The 19,939-nt window shown below is 42.0% G+C and overlaps 2 protein-coding genes across 2 annotated transcripts in view; both read left to right on the forward strand.

Moving 5' to 3' along the window:
- The window catches only part of LOC139388018 (ubiquitin-fold modifier 1), a 35,738-nt gene extending 18,318 nt beyond the window's left edge, over positions 1–17,420 (forward strand). Inside the window, exon 6 of the mRNA XM_071134500.1 lies at positions 16,427–17,420. Within this exon, the coding sequence (XP_070990601.1) occupies positions 16,427–16,542 (116 nt within the window). The 3' untranslated portion in view covers positions 16,543–17,420. The remainder of the gene's footprint in view (positions 1–16,426) is intronic.
- The window catches only part of LOC139388601 (regulatory factor X-associated protein), a 1,150,577-nt gene that overhangs the window by 857,486 nt on the left and 273,152 nt on the right, over positions 1–19,939 (forward strand). The window lies entirely within an intron of this gene.

Genomic DNA, 19,939 nt, shown 5'->3' on the forward strand with positions numbered 1-19,939 from the left:
GTAGATACCAGATCATTATTTTAATAGAGGACTGTGGTAGATACCAGATCGTTATTTTAATAGAGGACTGTGGTAGATACCAGATCATTATTTTAATAGAGGACTGTGGTAGATACCAGATCATTATTTTCATAGAGGGCTGTGGTAGATACCAGATCATTATTTTAGTAGAGGACTGTGGTAGATACCAGATTGTTATTTTAATAGAGGACTGTGGTAGATACCAGATCGTTATTTTAATAGAGGACTGTGGTAGATACCAGATCGTTATTTTAATAGAGGACTGTGGTAGATACCAGATCATTATTTTAATAGAGGACTGTGGTAGATACCAGATCATTATTTTAATAGAGGACTGTGGTAGATACCAGATCGTTATAATAATAGAGGACTGTGGTAGATACCAGATCGTTATTTTAATAGAGGACTGTGGTAGATACCAGATCGTTATTTTAATAGAGGACTGTGGTAGATACCTTATGTTGGTACTGAGGCTTTGTCAATATCAAATGTTTTTTTTATTTTTATTTTTTATTTTTTTTTACATGCGGCGAAGACAGCAGGTGTCGACCTTACCGTGAAAGGCTTACTGACGAGCCCTTAACCAACAATGCAGTTTTGAGAAAATAAAGTTAGTTGAGGGTACAGGTTAGTTGAGGTAATTTGTACATGTAGGTAGGGGTAAAGTGACTATGGGGTACAGGTTAGTCTGGGTAATATGTAGATGTAGGTAGGGGTGCAGTGACTATGGGGGTACAGGTTAGTCTGGGTAATATGTACATGTAGGTAGGGGTACAGTGACTATGGGGGTACAGGTTAGTCTGGGTAATATGTACATGTAGGTAGGGGTACAGTGACTATGGGGTACAGGTTAGTCTGGGTAATATGTACATGTAGGTAGGGCTACAGTGACTATGGGGTACAGGTTAGTCTGGGTAATATGTAGATGTAGGTAGGGGTACAGTGACTATGGGGGTACAGGTTAGTCTGGGTAATATGTAGATGTAGGTAGGGGTACAGTGACTATGGGGGTACAGGTTAGTCTGGGTAATATGTAGATGTAGGTAGGGGTACAGTGACTATGGGGGTACAGGTTACTCTGGGTAATATGTACATGTAGGTTGGGGTACAGTGACTATGGGGGTACAGGTTAGTCTGGGTAATATGTACATGTAGGTAGGGGTACAGTGACAATGGGGGTACAGGTTAGTCTGGGTAATATGTACATGTAGGTAGGGCTACAGTGACTATGGGGGTACAGGTTAGTCTGGGTAATATGTACATGTAGGTGGGGGTACAGTGACTATGGGGGTACAGGTTAGTCTGGGTAATATGTACATGTAGGTAGGGGTACAGTGACTATGGGGGTACAGGTTAGTCTGGGTAATATGTACATGTAGGTAGGGGTACAGTGACTATGGGGGTACAGGTTAGTCTGGGTAATATGTACATGTAGGTAGGGGTACAGTGACTATGGGGTACAGGTTAGTCTGGGTAATATGTACATGTAGGTAGGGGTACAGTGACTATGGGGTACAGGTTAGTCTGGGTAATATGTACATGTAGGTAGGGCTACAGTGACTATGGGGTACAGGTTAGTCTGGGTAATATGTAGATGTAGGTAGGGGTACAGTGACTATGGGGGTACAGGTTAGTCTGGGTAATATGTAGATGTAGGTAGGGGTACAGTGACTATGGGGGTACAGGTTAGTCTGGGTAATATGTAGATGTAGGTAGGGGTACAGTGACTATGGGGGTACAGGTTACTCTGGGTAATATGTACATGTAGGTTGGGGTACAGTGACTATGGGGGTACAGGTTAGTCTGGGTAATATGTACATGTAGGTAGGGGTACAGTGACTATGGGGGTACAGGTTAGTCTGGGTAATATGTACATGTAGGTAGGGCTACAGTGACTATGGGGGTACAGGTTAGTCTGGGTAATATGTACATGTAGGTGGGGGTACAGTGACTATGGGGGTACAGGTTAGTCTGGGTAATATGTACATGTAGGTAGGGGTACAGTGACTATGGGGGTACAGGTTAGTCTGGGTAATATGTACATGTAGGTAGGGGTACAGTGACTATGGGGGTACAGGTTAGTCTGGGTAATATGTACATGTAGGTAGGGGTACAGTGACTATGGGGGTACAGGTTAGTCTGGGTAATATGTACATGTAGGTAGGGCTACAGTGACTATGGGGGTACAGGTTAGTCTGGGTAATATGTACATGTAGGTAGGGGTACAGTGACTATGGGGGTACAGGTTAGTCTGGGTAATATGTACATGTAGGTGGGGGTACAGTGACTATGGGGGTACAGGTTACTCTGGGTAATATGTACATGTAGGTTGGGGTACAGTGACTATGGGGGTACAGGTTAGTCTGGGTAATATGTACATGTAGGTAGGGCTACAGTGACTATGGGGGTACAGGTTAGTCTGAGTAATATGTACATGTAGGTAGGGCTACAGTGACTGCACAGATAAGAAACAGCAAGTAGCAGCAGCGTAAAAACAACGGTCGTGGTGGTGGTGGGGGGTCAATGCAAATAGTCCGGACTGTGGTTGATAACCTTCTGTTGATACCAGATCATTATGTAAATAGAGGACTGTGGTTGATGCCATCTGTTGATACCAGGGTCATTATGTAAACATTGATAATAACAGAATAGACCCAACGTAAGCTTGTATGTAAATGTGGTTTATTATATTTCTTCATGGATGTTGATGTGATGCTCCAAGGAGGCATACTAACACGTTATTATGTGAGTATGAAGTCCAGTCTTTCCCTAACCAGATACACTATTCCCTATATACGGTGCACTACTTTCGATCAGAGCCCTATGAGCAGTGATCAGAAGTAGTGCACTATATAGGGAATAGGGTGCTATTTTGGGACACAGTGTTGTCATAGTAATGAATAGAGTGTTATTTTAGTTACAACCTATTCCTGGTTGTGTTATTCTCAAGCTATGCTAATATTTTTCTAATCTCATTCGTCTCTGCTTTGTTTTTATTGAGTACCACAGTATGAGTCATAATACCCATAAAACCTAGAGGTCAAACAAGGATTATTATTTTTTTCACCATAAATGTTTTTCTCATATGGGATTTGTAGAAACACTTAAAAGAAGGGCTGTGATTCGTCTAGGCTTTACCCTAACGTGATGTTTTAAACGTGTAAATCTCTCTAGGACTAGGTGGCTTTTATTTATATATTCATCTGTATTTACCCCCTCACCCAAACATGTAATAGCCACATTAGCAGCCAGTTAGTATCATAAAGAACTACAAATACCATGATGATCTGGATGAGACTGCCGAATCGTGGCCTTAGGTAATAATCTGGATTAACGATCCAATGTTACCTATGGACGAGATAATAAAACGGGTACTGAAAACAATAGAAAAGTATGACAACTCTGGGAAACCAGGCCTGGTACTCATAGCTGACATTGAAAAGGCTTTTAACCCCTTGTGTTCATGCTTTTTGTTATTCCATTTTTGTAAAAATACATAGTACTTAGATGTTGACTTGCAGCAATATAAACAGTATACATGGTTAATATAGACAGTATACATGGTTAATATAGGCAGTATACATGGTTAATATAGACAGTATACATGGTTAATATAGACAGTATACATGGTTAATATAGACAGTATACAGTATACATGGTTAATATAGACAGTATACATGGTTAATATAGACAGTATGGTTAATATAGACTATACATGGTTAATATAGACACTATACATTAATATAGACAGTATACATGGTTAATATAGACAGTAGACAGTATACAGTATACATAGTTAATATAGACAGTATACATGGTTAATATAGACAGTATACATGGTTAATATAGACAGTATACAGTATACATGGTTAATATAGACAGTATTCATGGTTAATATAGACAGTAGACAGTATTCATGGCTAATATAGACAGTATTCATGGCTAATATAGACAGTATACAGTATACATGGTTAATATAGACAGTATACAGTATACATTGTTAGTATAGACAGTATACGTGGTTAATATAGGCAGTATGGTTAATATAGACAGTATACATGGTTAATATAGGCAGTATACATGGTTAATATAGACAGTATGGTTAATATAGACAGTATGGTTAATATAGACAGTATGGTTAATATAGACAGTATACATGGTTAATATAGACAGTATACATGGTTAATATAGACAGTATACATGGTTAATATAGACAGTATACAGTATACATGGTTAATATAGACAGTATACGTGGTTAATATAGACAGTATACATGGTTAATATAGACAGTATACAGTATACATGGTTAATATAGACAGTATACATGGTTAATATAGACAGTATACATGGCTAATATAGACAGTATTCATGGCTAATATAGACAGTAGACAGTATACATGGTTAATATAGACAGTAGACAGTATACATGGTTAATATAGACAGTATACATGGTTAATATAGACAGTAGACAGTATACATGGTTAATATAGACAGTAGACAGTATACATGGTTAATATAGACAGTATACATGGCTAATATAGACAGTATACGTGGTTAATATAGACAGCATACATGGTCAATTTTTTATTTTTATTTAACCTTTATTTAACCAGGTAGGCAAGTTGAGAACAAGTTCTCATGTACAACTGCGACCTGGCCAAGATAAAGCAAAGCAGTTCGACACAAACAACAACACAGAGTTACACATGGAGTAAAACATACAGTCAATAATACAGTAGAAAAATAAGTCTATATACAATGAGGTGAGATAAGGGAGGTAAAGGCAAAAAAAAAGGCCATGGTGGTGAAGTAAATACAATATAGCAAATAAAACACTGGAATGGTTGATTTGCAGTGGAAGAATGTTCAAAGTAGAGATAAATAATTGGGTGCAAAGGAGCAAAATAAATACATACAGTAGGGGAAGAGGTAGCTGTTTGGGATGAATTATAGATGGGCTATGTACAGGTGCAGTAATCTGTGAGCTGCTCTGACAGCTGGTGCTTAAAGCTAGTGAGGGAGATAAGTGTTTCCAGTTTCAGAGATTTTTGTAGTTCGTTCCAGTCATTGGCAGCACAGAACTGGAAGGAGAGGTGGCCAAAGGAAGAATTGGTTTTGGGGGTGACCAGAGAGATATACCTGCTGAAGCGCGTGCTACAGGTGGGTGCTGCTATGATGACCAGTGAGCTGAGATAAGGGGGGGACTTTACCTAGCAGGGTCTTGTAGATGACCTGGAGCCAGTGGGTTTGGCGACGAGTATGAAGCGAGGGCCAGCCAACGAGAGCGTACAGGTCTGTTTTTGATTTGACACACTGAACTCTATCAGAGAAGTAGTTGGTGAACCAGGCGAGGCAATCATTTGAGAAACCAAGGCTGTCGAGTCTGCCGATTTAAGATGTGGAGATTGACAGAGTCGAAAGCCTTGGCCAGATCACTGAATACGGCTGCACAGTATTGTTTCTTATCGATGGCGGTTAAGATATCGTTTAGGACCTTGAGCGTGGCTGAGGTGCACCCATGACCAGCTCTGAAACCAGAATGCATAGCGGAGAAGGTGCGGTGGGATTCGAAATGGTCTGTAATCTATTTGTTGACTTGGCTTTCGAAGAAGAAAGGCAGGGTAGGACAGATATAGGTCTGTAGCAGTTTGGGTCAAGTGTGCCCCCCTTTGAAGAGGGGTATGACCGCAGCTGCTTTCCAATCTTTGGGAATCTCAGACGACACGAAAGAGAGGTTGAACAGGCTAGTAATAGGGGTGGCAACAATTTTGGCAGATAGAAAGAAAGGGTCCTTTTTTAGAAAGAAAGGGTTCAGATTGTCTAGCCCGGCTGATTTGTAGTGGTCCAGATTTTGCAGCTCTTTCAGAACATCAGCTGACTGGATTTGGGAGAAGGAGAAATGGGGAAGGCTTGAGCGAGTTTCTGTGGGGGGTGCAGTGCTGTTGACCGGGGTAGGGGTAGCCAGCTGGAAAGCATGGCTAGCCGTAGAAAAATGCTTATTGAAATTCTCAATTATAGTGGATTTATCGGTGGTGACCGTGTTTCCTATCCTTATTGCAGTGGGCAGCTGGGAGGAGGTGTTCTTATTCTCCATGGACTTTACAGTGTCCCAGAACTTTTTAGAGTTTGTGTTGCAGGAAGTAAAATTCTGCTTGAAAAAGCTAGCCTTGGCTTTTCTAACTGCCTGTGTATATTGGTTTCTAGCTTCCCTGAAACGTTGCATATCACGGGGGCTGTTCGATGCTAATGCAGAACGCCATAGGATGTTTTTGTGTTGGTTAAGGGCAGTCAGGTCTGGAGAGAACCAAGGGCGATATCTGTTCCTGGTTCTAAATTTCTTGAATGGGGCATGCTTATTTAAGATGGTGAGGAAGGCATTTAAAAAAAATAACCAGGCATCCTCTACTGATGGGATGAGGTCAATATACCCAGGATACCCGGGCCAGGTCGATTAGAAAGGCCTACTCGCTGAAGTTTTTCAGGGAGCGTTTTAGATCGTTTGACCTCTGACGCATTACGTATGCCAGTTGGTTAGGATGATATCTATGAGGGTGCCCGTGTTTACGGCTTTGGGGTGTTACCTGGTAGTGTCATTTGATAATTTGCGTGAGATTGAGGGCATCAAGCTTAGATTGTAGGATGGCTGGGGTGATTTGCTGCAAGAGGGATTGGTGTACTTCACAAAATAGATGGAATCATGAGAAGGAAAATTATGTGGATATATTGAAGCAACATCTCAAGACATCAGTCAGGAAGTTAAAGCTTGGTTGCAAATGGGTCTTCCAAATGGACAATGACCCCAAGCGTACTTCCAAAGTTGTGGCAAAATGGCTTAAGGACAACAAAGTCAAGGTATTGGAGTGGACATCACAAACCCCTGACCTCAATCCTATAGAACATTAGTGGGCAGAACTGAAAAAGCGTGTGCGAGCAAGAAGGCCTACAAACCTGACTCAGTTACACCAGCTCTGTCAGGAGGATGGGCCAAAATTCACCCAACTTATTGTGGGAAGCTTGTGGAAGGCTACCCGAGACGTTTGGCCCAAGTTAAAGTATTTAAAGGCAATGCTAACAAATAGTAATTGAATGTATGTATACCTCTGACCCACTGGGAATGTGATGAAAGAAATAAAAGCTGAAATAAATCATTCTCTACTATTATTCTGACATTTCACGTTCTTAAAATAAAGTGGTGATCCTAACTGACCGACAACAGGGAATTTTTACTATGATTAAATGTCAGGAATTGTCAGAAACTGAGTTGAAATGTAGTTGGCTAAGGTGTATGTAAACTTCTGACTTCAACTGTACGTGGTTAATATAGACATCATACCTGGATAATATAGACAGTAGTCATGGTTAATATCTGTCCTTTACCTCTGCTAGATTATTTTTACTTTTTATAAAATTTGATTTTTTTGTAAACAAATCAATTGTAGTCAAGACATGGATGGATTTAAATCGTGTTTATCTTGACCAAATATCAATGAAACAAGGTTTTCATCACTGATGTTTTTTGGTCCACACACATCGTTGCGCCTCTTCTTGTCGCTACCGGCTGCAATCTAGTATGATGAAAACACTTTGTTCAGGAATTTGACTAGCATCTCACTCACATATATAGTTATAGCAGGCCAACGTAGGAGATTCAGACACACACACACACACATGCAACAACATCACACTTTCGGTATTGGAGTTGTTGGTTCTGTGGGTCAGGTGCATGGGAGTCCAGCATCCTCCTGAATCCTCCTCACGATGGCTGCAGAAGCTGGGGTCTTTGGGATATGACGCCTCCTCTGGATTTGAGGTCTTACCAATGTTTGGCCCATCTCCTCGAGAAAGATCCATCTCCTCTGGAGCTTCCCTCTGTTCCAATCTGGGTTCAACTCCATCCAGATGACAAACGTGTTGTACGCCGAGATGTCCAAGATGTTGAAGAATATCACAAGATGCCAGCGTAGGGTCCTTCTTTGGCAGTTGTAGCCAGTCACCAGCTTCTCTAAATTGTCCACCCCTCCTTCTGTGGTGTTGTAATCCATTATGATTTCTGGTTTTTGATGTTCCTGGCTACAGATTCTCCCATCCCTATACAGCGTACTCGAGTACCCCATTTGTGCCTTTCTTTGGCACGTAGGACACGGGGGACGTGTTGGCCGTGAACACAAACTTAGAGGAATTGAAAGGCCTGTTCCGTGTATTCAACAGCTGAAGAGGGAGCTCTGGCTAGTTTTTTTCTTACTGTTCCTACCACTGTCAGCTTCCTCTTGAGGAGCTCCTGTCCCAGCTTCCTCTTGAGGAGCTCCTGTCCCAGCTTCCTCTTGAGGAGCTCCTGTCCCAGCTTCCTCTTGAGGAGCTCCTGTCCCAGCTTGTGCGAAATAAAAAAGTTATCATGTGATGTTGTGGCCACAGAGTCCCTGTGTCACGTCGAGTACAAACCGCATCCCTTGATTCTTCTCAGGGGCTCCTCCATCTGGCTTCCCTGTATACACTTGCAAGTTCCACACATGATGAAGCAGCATCACAGGCAGCCCAGATCTTGTTTCCATATTTTGCAGGTTTAGACGGTATGTACTGTCTGAATGGGCAGCAGCCCATATATGGCATAAGCTGCTCATCAACAGTAACGTTGGGCCCAGGGTTGTAAAACAGAGTAAGGCGGTCCACCCACTTGTCCCACACTGACCTGATTGCAGCTAGCTTGTCTCTCTGCACTGACCTGATTGCAGCTAGCTTGTCTCTCTGCACTGACCTGATTGCAGCTAGCTTGTCTCTCTGCACTGACCTGATTGCAGCTAGCTTGTCTCTCTGCACTGACCTGATAGCAGCTAGCTTGTCTCTCTGCACTGACCTGATTTGCAGCTAGCTTGTCTCTCTGCACTGACCTGATAGCAGATAGCTTGTCTCTCTGCCGCCGAGCTGGTCTGGTGTCTCGGTTATCGAAGCGGATAATCCTGGAAATAATGTGGTTTTCCAGAGACGTTGTTGCACTGAAAAGTTTTCTGCCAGTTTTTGCATCCCACAGGGATTCTGTGGATTCCCCCATTGGACCTGAAAACACCAGCAAGGATAAGAACCCCAAAGTATGCATGTAAATGAGTTTGGTCCATCTCCTTCCATCTCTCCAAAAACACTTCTTCCCTCCAAATTAGTGCAGTACAGAATGGTTTTCTGGATGGTGTCTGGGATGAACAGTTGAAAAGAAGACTATGTCCTGCACATATGAGTAACCACTGCGTTGTCCCTGGTTGCATCCTTATCACATTGGCAGCCATGTTGGGTGGGTCATTCCTTGGGCAAGAAGACCATTCAATTTCACAATTTTTTGACATCCATATTTCTCCTCCTGCAGGCTGCTGCTGAGCTGGTTGCTGACGGGCTGGTCCTAGATCTGGCTGAGGGTCAATCTTACCTTCTTCCAACTCACTGTCAGACTCTGAATTGACATACATGATCCTCATATTCAGAAAATTCTTCATCTTCCACAGTGGAAGATGCTTCTTCCAAACCAGCTTCTCTCTCTGCAAAAAACAAAACATTTTCTAAGGCCCTCTGAGCAGAGATTATTTTTGCCATAATGACTGAATGTGGTAAGGAACCACACATGCAAAGCTATTTATTTGCAACTTGGCTTCGGTAGTAGAGTGTTTAAAAAAAAATAATTAAAATCAGTATTTTCCCACAACGTATTGTAATCAAATTGTGCAGGTTCCCGCAAGACATTGTGTAGTTCCACACAATACAAAGGGTAAAGAGTGCGAGAAAAGTTGGAGACAGACCAGTTCTTGGTGCTGTGTTGAAACAGCAGGCCCAGGGAGGAGAAAGACCGAGTGAAGGGGCACAGCAAAAAAATGTTGGTTTAATTTTTACTTGTTTTCACCTACACATACACTTTTCCACACTTTTATTAACCGGGTCTAGTGGACCCGAACACCACATATGTAATATAAATGTGTATACAATGAAAATTTGTTGTTTTACATGTTCTTCACAGAAAATGAGCCAAGGCCAATTAGTCTTCGCGAACATTTGAAATGGGTCCCACAGACCCGAACACCACACACGGGTTAATACAGTACGACTGGAATTTATATAAAAATGCCTGGAATATTTCAATTTTTGAGAGTCTCTTGTAAAATAGTAAATAATGGCCACATCTCAAAGTATTAAACTGTCAAGTGGAGTAAAACAAGGTTGTCCACTATCGGCATATCTATTTATAACGTTTCGTTCTCTATTAAAATCAGATCCAACCAATTTTCAAAGGGCTAGAAATCTATACGTGTATGCTGCTGATTCGTGTTTTCTGTTAAATCCACAATGTGGATCCCTCCACAGCCTCATAGATGATCTACAACCTAATTATGATATGTTTACGATGTTACGTATTGGATCACAAAACAATACAACTTTTACATTGCCGTGTAGTTTGGAGAGAAAGTAAAGAACAAGTCTGTCGGCAATAAAGACCAAAAAAAAAGTATACTATTTTCATTTTAAGGACCAAAAAATATACAGCCATGCCCGATAGATCGCAAAATAGTTGGAAAGAGCTTTTCAACGTACCGATTCCATAGCACAAAACGACTAGTTTTTCAAGTTAAATTTATTATACAAAATTATTACTACCAATATAATATGTATATGGGGGATACAACCATCCCAGCTCTGCAGATTTTGCAGAATCATTAGATCATATGTTTTGGTACTGTCCAGATGTGGCTTGGTTTTGATTGCAGGTTCAGGAGTTATCTGAAGAATTGCAACATTTATCTGGAGGTAACTCTGCAAATAGCACTGCTGGGTGATTCTGAAAAAGTCATAGTCAATCAATCAATTGATACTCTAAATGTGTATCTTTTTCATTTGGAGTCTGTAGAAACTGAGAATAGAAAAGTTTAGAATGCTTGTGAAACATCACAGCACGATTGAAAAAAAATATTTGCAAATAGAAATCAAAACTGGTGTTGAGGTTGAATGTAGCTGAAGGGTGGCATTTAAAACAAGATAAAAATGTGAAGTATACTGTGTCTGTAAAATGGATATGCGTTCAGAACTTTTGTGAAACAGCAAATTTGGAAAATATGAAATCAACTATTTAAAAAATAATCATATATAAATAAATAATCAGGAACTTCAGACAACCTCATTCTAAAATTCATTAAATTGTATTGTTCCCTCAATCTACACACAATACCCCATAATGACAAAGCAAAAAAAACAGTTTTTTATAAACTTTTACTAAGGTATTACAAAGAAAAAAATGAAATCACATTTACATAAGTATTCAGACCCTTCAGACTCAGTACTTTGTTTATTAGGCACCTTCGGCATCGATTACAGCATCACGTTTTCTTAGGTATGACACTACAAGCTTGGCACACCTGTATTTGGGGAGTTTCTCTCATTCTTCTCTGCAGATCCTCTCAAGCTCTGTCAGGTTGGATGGGGAGCGTTGCAGCACAGCCATTTTCAGGTCTCTCCAGAGATGTTCGATCGGGTTCAAGTCCGGGCTCTGGCTGGGACACTCAAGGACATTCAGAAACTTGTCCCAAAGCCACTGCTGTATTGTCTTGGCTGTGTGCTTAGGGTCTTCGCTGTGTGCTTGTCCTATTGGAAGGTGAACCTTCGCCCTAGTCTGAGGTCCTGAGCAGGTTTTCATCAAGGATCTACTTTGCTCCTTTCATCTTTCCCTCGATCCTGACTAGTCTCCCAGTCCCTGCTGCTGAAAAACCTCCCACGACATGATGCTAACACCACCATGCTTCACCATAGGGATGGTGCCAGGTTTCCTCCAGACATGACGCTTGGAATTCCGGCCAAAGTGGTCTCTTAGTTTCATCAGACCAGAGAATCTTGTTTCTCATGGTCTGAGAGTCTTTAGGTGTATTTTGGTAAACTCCAAGCAAGCTGTCATGTGCCTTTTACTGAGGAGTAGCTTCTGTCTGACCAATCTACCATAAAGGCCTGATTTGGTGGAGTGCTGCAGAGGTGGTTGTCCTTCTGGAAGGTTCTCCCATTTCCACAGAGGAAAGTCAGAGTTACCATTGGGTTCTTGGTCACCTCCCTGACCATGGCCCTTTAAGCTGTCTAGGAACGGGGTTCCGTTCCGCTAACAGCCAATGAAATTGCAGGGCGCCAAATATAAATCAACAGAAATCTCATAAATCAAATTGCTCAAACATACAAGTATTAGGCACTATTTTAAAGAAACAATTGTCATTAATCCAGCCACAGTGTCTGATTTAAAAAATGCTTTACAACGAAAGCTCCACAAATGATTATGTTAGGTCACCACCAAGTCACAGAAAAACCCAACCATTTTCCAGCCAAAGAGAGGAGTCACAAAAAGCACATAGAGATTAAATTAATCACTAACCTTTGATCTTCATCAGATGACAATCATAGGACTTCATGTTACACAATACATGTATGTTTTGTTCGATAAAGTGCATATTTATTTCCAAAAATCTCATTTTACATTGGCGTGTTACGTTCAGTAATGTTTTGCTTCCAAAACATGCAGTGATTTTGCAGAGAGCCACATCAATTCACAGAAATATATACATTTTAAATGTTGATGAAAATTCAAGTGTTATACATGGAACTTTATCTAAACTTCACCTTAATGCATCCGCTGTGTCAGATTTCGAAAAAGCATAGCATGCAATAATCTGAGCTCAGAGCCCAAACCAGCCAAAATAAATATCTGCCATGTTGCGCAGTCAACATTAGTCAGAAATAGCAATATAAATATTAATTTACCTTTGATCTTCATCAGAATGCACTCCCAGGAATCCCAGTTCCACAAATGTTTGATTTGTTCGATAAAGTTAATAATTTATGTCCATATACAGTGGGGCAAAAAAGTATTTAGTCAGCCACCAATTGTGCAAGTTCTCCCACTTAAAAAGATGAGAGGCCTGTAATTTTCATCATAGGTACACTTCAACTATGACAGACAAAATGAGAAAAAAAATTCAGAAAATCACGTATGATTTTTAATGAATTTATTTGCAAATTATGGTGGAAAATAAGTATTTGGTCACCTACAAACAAGCAATATTTCTGGCTCTCACAGACCTGTAACTTCTTTAAGAGGCTCCTCTGTCCTTCACTCGTTACCTGTATTAATAGCACCTGTTTGAACTTGTTATCAGTATAAAAGACACCTGTCCACAACCTCAAACAGTCACACTCCAAACTCCACTATGGCCAAGACCAAAGAGCGGTGAGCAAAAATCCCAGAACCACATAACCCAATACAAAAATCCCAGAACCACATAACCCAATACAAAAATCCCAGAACCACATAACCCAATACAATAAAACATGTTATGTAGTAGGCTCAAGGGTGTGGGGTTTCCGCGTCACCAAATTCAATAACAAAACATGCACATGGAAAGTTTATTAGGGATTTTCTTTCCCGCTCTTAGGGATTTTCTTTCCCGCTCTTCATAACGCACGTTGCTCTCTAATTACTCGGCCCCCTTGTGCAGGCTGCTTCCTCCATTATCCCCAAGCACTCCCTGGCTTAACAAGGCACAGCCTTGCCTCGTTGGGGCAGGAAGTCCATATAAGGCTCCGGGGTGGAGCCAGTGGGCTGCAAGATATCTCCCCTCAATAACCACTCCCCTCACCTCTCCCTGCCATCTGTCACAATATATATATATATACACACAGTTTGGGGTCACTTAAACTTTTGTTTTTTAAAGAAAAGCTAATTTTTTTGTCCGTTAAAATAACATCAAATTGATCAGAAATACAGTGTAGACATTGTTAATGTTGTAAATGACTATTGTAGCTGGAAATGCCTGATTTTTAATGGAATATCTCCATGGGTGTACAGAGGCCCATTTTTCAGCAACCATCACTCCTGAGTTGTGTTAGCTAATCCAAGATTATAATGTTAAAAGACTAATTGATCATTAGAAAACCCTTTTGCAATTATGTTAGCACAGCTGAAAACTGTTCTGATTAAAGAAGCAATAAAACTTGCCTTCTTTAGACTAGTTGAGTATCTGGAGCATCAGCATTTGTGGGTTTGATTACAGGCTCAAAATGGCCAGAAACAGAGACCTTTCTTTTGAAACTTGTCAGCCTATTCTTGTTCTGAGAAATGAAGGCTATTCCATGCGAGAAATTGCCAAGAAACTGAAGATCTCGTACAACGCTGTGTACTACTCCCTTCACAGAACAGCGCAAACTGGACCTAACCAGAATAGAAAGAGGAGTGGGAGGCCCCAGTGCACATCCTGAGCAAGAGGATAAGTATATTAGAGTGTCTAGTTTGCGTAACAGATGCCTCACAAATCCTCAACAGGCAGCTTCATTAAATAGTACCCACAAAACACAAGACTTAACAGTGAACAGTGAAGAGTGAACAGTGAAGAGGCGACTCCGGGATGCTGGCCTTCTAGGCAGAGTATCTCTGTTCAGTGTCTGTGTTGTTTTGCCCATCTTAATATTTTATTTTTACTGGCCAGTCCGAGATATGGCTTTTTCTTTGCAACTCTGCTCAACAATTCAGAGACAAAGAACAATTGAGAAATAATAACATGTAATAATAAATGCACAATGAGTAACTCTCGATGTGAAGGGGTATGACAGAGTGCTAATTTGTGCCTCATGTTGCACATAGAGCCCTGCTCGGCATTGAAAAGCCAACTGACATTTACTCCTGAGGTGCTGACCTGTTGCACCCTCTACAACCACTGTGATTATTATTATTTAACCCTGTTGATCATCTATGAACTTTTGAACACCGTCAGCCTGGTTCCTTTCTAGGTTTCTTCCTAGTTTCCTGCCTTTTCTAGGGAGTTTTTCCTAGCCACCATGTTTCTGCATAGTTTGCTGTTTGGGGGGGGGGGGGGTTAGGCTGGGTTTCTGTACATCACTTTGTGACATCGGCCGATTAGTATGCCCTGTAGTCACCGTGCCCTGTAGTCACCGTGCCCTGTCGTCACCGTGCCCTGTAGTCACCTTGCCCTGTAATCACCGTGCCCTGTAGTTACCATCTGCTGTAATCACCATGCCCTGTAAACACCATCTGCTGTAAACACCATCTGCTGTAATCACCATCTACTGTAATCACATGCCCTGTAAACACCATGCCCTGTAGTCACCATCTGCTATAGTCACCATCTGCTGTAGTCACCGTGCCCTGTATTCACCGTGCCCTGTATTCACCGTGCCCTGTATTCACCGTGCCCTGTAAACACCATCTGCTGTAATCATTGTGCCCTGTAAACACCGTGCCCTGTATTCACCATGCCCTGTAATCACCGTGCCCTGTATTCACCGTGCCCTGTATTCACCGTGCCCTGTAAACACCGTGCCCTGTAATCACCATGCCCTGTAAACACCATCTGCTGTAATCACCATGCCCTGTAAACACCATCTGCTGTAATCACCGTGCCCTGTAATCACCATCTGCTGTAGTCACCGTGCCCTGTAATCACCATCTGCTGTAATCACCGTGCCCTGTAATCACCATCTGCTGTAATCACCATGCCCTGTAAACACCATCTGCTGTAATCACCGTGCCCTGTAATCACCATCTGCTGTAATCACCGTGCCCTGTAATCACCATCTGCTGTAATCACCGTGCCCTGTAATCACCATCTGCTGTAATCACCGTGCCCTGTAATCACCATCTGCTGTAATCACCGTGCCCTGTAATCACCATCTGCTGTAATCACCATGCCCTGTAAACACCATCTGCTGTAATCACCGTGCCCTGTAATCACCATCTGCTGTAATCACCGTGCCCTGTAATCATTATCTGCTGTAATCACCATCTGCTGTAATCACCGTGCCCTGTAATCACCATCTGCTGTAATCACCGTGCCCTGTAATCACCATCTGCTGTAATCACCGTGCCCTGTAAACACCATCTGCTGTAATCACCGTGCCCTGTAATCACCATCTGCTGTAATCACCGTGCCCTGTAATCACCATCTGCTGTAATCACCCTGCCTTGTAAACACCATCTGCTGTAATCACCGTTCGCTCCCCTTAAGTCCGTAGTGTTATGCTAATGTTTTGCCTCTGGCTAGTTGTTAGTAGTATAGGGTTAACGTTAACCTATACTACTGTCTGTCAGTACTTGAACACTAGTCTCTGGGATGTTACTACTTGACATATTTTACAACATTTGCTGTGTTAGGTAGCTCAATCTATCAGTCTTATTTATCTCCTGGAGGTGTCTGTGGATTGGTGATGTGAGTTTTTATGGCGCTAGAGAAATGCCTAGGAAAGACTCTGACAAGGTAAATACTGCAGTAACGATACTATCAACTGTTTTCAGGTGGGGGGGGTGGGACTCTTTATCGAGGACGTTTGTTTTTCTTCTATTCTCTGACGTTAGACGATTTATGATGCTGCTGTTGTTTTTTTTTCCCAGGGAATGTGTTCCTGAAGCACGGTTCAGAGTTGCGCATCATTCCCAGAGACAGAGTGGGAGGAAGGGGAGTAGGAACAGACCGATCTTCCTCATCCTCCTCCTTGAAGACCCAATGACTCAAACACACACACACACACCGGCTGAATCATGTTTCACTTCTGACCTGCGGAACTCTGTGTGTTTGTGTATATATTTTCCAGACCTGAAATTACTACACACACACACACACACACACACACACACACACACACACCTACACAAAGAGAGACACTGCAGCAGCAAGATTAATTCTGTCTATCCTGTCTGCACTCTCCAAATGCAGCGTCACCCCAGGCTGTCCATAGATACTCTCACACTGAAGTAATTGATGACACACAGACACACACACACACACTCTGGCGGCTTCAAGAGAAGGACTTGGCGGAAGCTTAGCAGACAATGTGCTTGTGAACAGTTGTAGTTTTGTGTACCTATTTTAGTTGTAATGGTTTAATGGCTAATATATCTGCCTCTTTTTTTTTTTGCGAACGAAATCTGTGGGCATATTTAGCTATGTATGTACTTACTTTTTGAAGAGGACTGCGATAATGTGGGTTTGTACCACACATTCAAATGATTTAGCTGGTTCAGCATGCTTTCAGAGAGCACTGTTATATCACTCGTTTACTAAAAGATGCTTGTTCAAGGAAGCTGTCTGTTTTTAGGTGGTCTCGTCTCGTCATCCTTTTCCAGAGACGAATACTGCCCAAGCGAGCATCCATAACTTACAATGCAGATCTTTCTGGAATGTATTCATGTACTGCATTTCCCATTCTAGCCGAGATCATTTTGTAATGCCATTATTTCAAGTCTGGTTTGGGGCGGTTAAGGGGAAAACCATGATGGTTTTTCAATGTTCTCTGGACATGGGTTTTTCTGTCTTGTACCCTCCAGAATTGACTTGCCAAGTTAAATAAAATAACAAAATAAATAAATTGTATTGTGATAAACTGAACATGGAGCTCTGCTGCCGTCTGTCTGATTCCAACAGTACTGCTGGATGTCCATGTAATTCAGTACAGTAGGCAACACTGGCATGTCGTACAGCAGAGCCTAACGGTTAAAATATCATTAGGCCAGTAACTGAACGGTCGCTGGTTCGAATCCCCGGAGAAAGACACTTAACCCTAATTGCTACTGTACTTGGCTCTGGATAAGAGCATCAGATAAAATGACTCGAACAGGGGGGGGGAAAATAAAACATTCATGAAAATCAACTAAGGTCTCAAAATTCCCTGGTTGGAATATTCCCGTTTTGAAGATTCGCAGAATCATCAGGGAATAAGCAGGATATCCAGAATCCGCTAAACAGGATTTCTGGAGAACCAGAGAATGTTGTGAAAGTTAATGGAATTTTTGCAAACCTAGCATTATCCAAATACACTACACACTGTGATGTAATGCATTGTGTCCCATCAACCAAAAAACAGAACTAGTGCATCACGTCAACCGGCAACTAACATCCTCAGGACCAATTACTGCCAGAGAGAGGAAGGGGAAGGGAGGGTGCTCGTGGACGAGGTTAACCTGCAACTGATACACAGTAGGTACTGATGGTGAAAATGAAGATTCCGAATCAGACTTGTGCCAAGGTGTTAGAAGGAGCTACTGTATCATGGGCCCTGCAATAGACTAGCATCCTGTCCAGGTAGTGTACTTGTACATCAAGCTGCCTCACACTACAGAAACAGGAGATAGGCTCCCGTCCCATGGGCCGTTCTGGCTCGGGACAAGGCCTCTTACTATATCAGTCGGTCTTTAGCTTACTATGTGAAGCGACCACCATGTTGACTTTCGCCCAACCACCTAGTATGTTCATTCAGGCTTTAGGTCAGAATACATCAGAAGGATAAAATGTACATGTATTTGAACACACACACACACACACACACACACACACACACACACACACACACACACACACAGAGAGAGAAACAGACCACATGTTTTCCCTGTCTTGATAACGTCAGGTTTATTCATAACTCCTCAGTGTCAGACCTAGGTCATTAGTTTCCCTGAGGTTCCTCTCACAGAAATGAAATGTGCCATCTCGGTGGTGGGAAGATGGGAGCGAAAGAGAGAGGGCCCAATAAAAGAGAGATGGAAGGAGACGGCGAGAACACACAGCGGTGGGTAAACAAAGAGAGCTCATTTGTTTTTCACTCTCCATTAGCCAGAGAACGCAGCCGAGGAGAAGGAATCCAGTGTGTTGCATCGCTAATGGCTCTCGGGATTTGTGTTAATCAATGTGTTCGCCAGTCATTTACCAACCAGTCATATCTGAGAGGAAAAGGGCCATTAGGGACAAAGTGTGGCAGACTGTGTCCCCTATGGCACCCTATTCCCTATGTAGTACCCATATGGCGACCTATTCCCTATGTAGTACCCATATGGCACCCTATTCCCTATGTAGTACCCATATGGCACCCTATTCCCTATGTAGTACCCATATGGCACCCTATTCCTTATGTAGTACCCATATGGCGCCCTATTCCCTATGTAGTACCCATATGGCACCCTATTCCCTATGTAGTACCCATATGGCGCCCTATTCCCTATGTAGTACCCATATGGCACCCTATTCCCTATGTATTACACATATGGCGCCCTATTCCCTTTGTCGTACCCATATGGCACCCTATTCCCTATGTAGTACCCTACTTTTGACCAGAACCCATTTGGGATGTAGCATAATAATGTGGCTGAGTGACTGTTTCTGCCTGACATCCTCTGCTGCGTTCGTCCGTGTCCGTCTTCCTGAACCCTGAAGCCTTTTCAATTAGGTTTTTGGCAAGAAATTAAAGAAGATAATATTCCGTACAAAACCGAAGGTTGGCGTCGGATGCCGTATGAAAGCGCTGATCAGGTTTCTTACATGGACATCATTTTGCCACTTTGCACTGTGCAAAGCAGCACGGGCTTTTTAGATCAAACGGAAGTTAATCGATAGATACATGTACTCTGCTGGAGTTGATTGTTAATTTTAAAAAAAAACTACACAGAAAAGCAGAGAGTTGCTTTATGAATAAAAACACCTAGAGTCGATTGCCGCACCCGTGACGTCATATTGAATATTGAATATCTCCCTGTGTGTTAATGCTAGAGACGTACTGTTTATTGTAGTGGCTGCAGCTCCATCTCCTCTTTCCGCCGACATAACGTTTGCGCCTATTTCATTACATGGGGCTTGTGAAAGCGGCCTTTTTCTACACATGCGAGGATCCGGACAAAAAAATCGTCACGAAATCGTCTGTAAAACCCGAACTGTCCTCAGTAGTTACCACAGACACAACGTCATAACCCCAACCTATTTCTTAAATCACGTTCCAAACGTCACCTTAACTCTTACCTTAAAAACACTGCTAACCTTATTCCTAACCTTAAATAATGACCAAAACGCTATTTTTACAATATAGCCAATATTACTTTGTGATTGGGGTAACTAGTGGAAACCAACCCAAACTATGTGAGCTA

Source organism: Oncorhynchus clarkii, chromosome 29 (genome assembly GCF_045791955.1).
Source record: "Oncorhynchus clarkii lewisi isolate Uvic-CL-2024 chromosome 29, UVic_Ocla_1.0, whole genome shotgun sequence".
In the NCBI taxonomy this organism is placed as follows: Eukaryota; Metazoa; Chordata; class Actinopteri; order Salmoniformes; family Salmonidae; genus Oncorhynchus; species Oncorhynchus clarkii.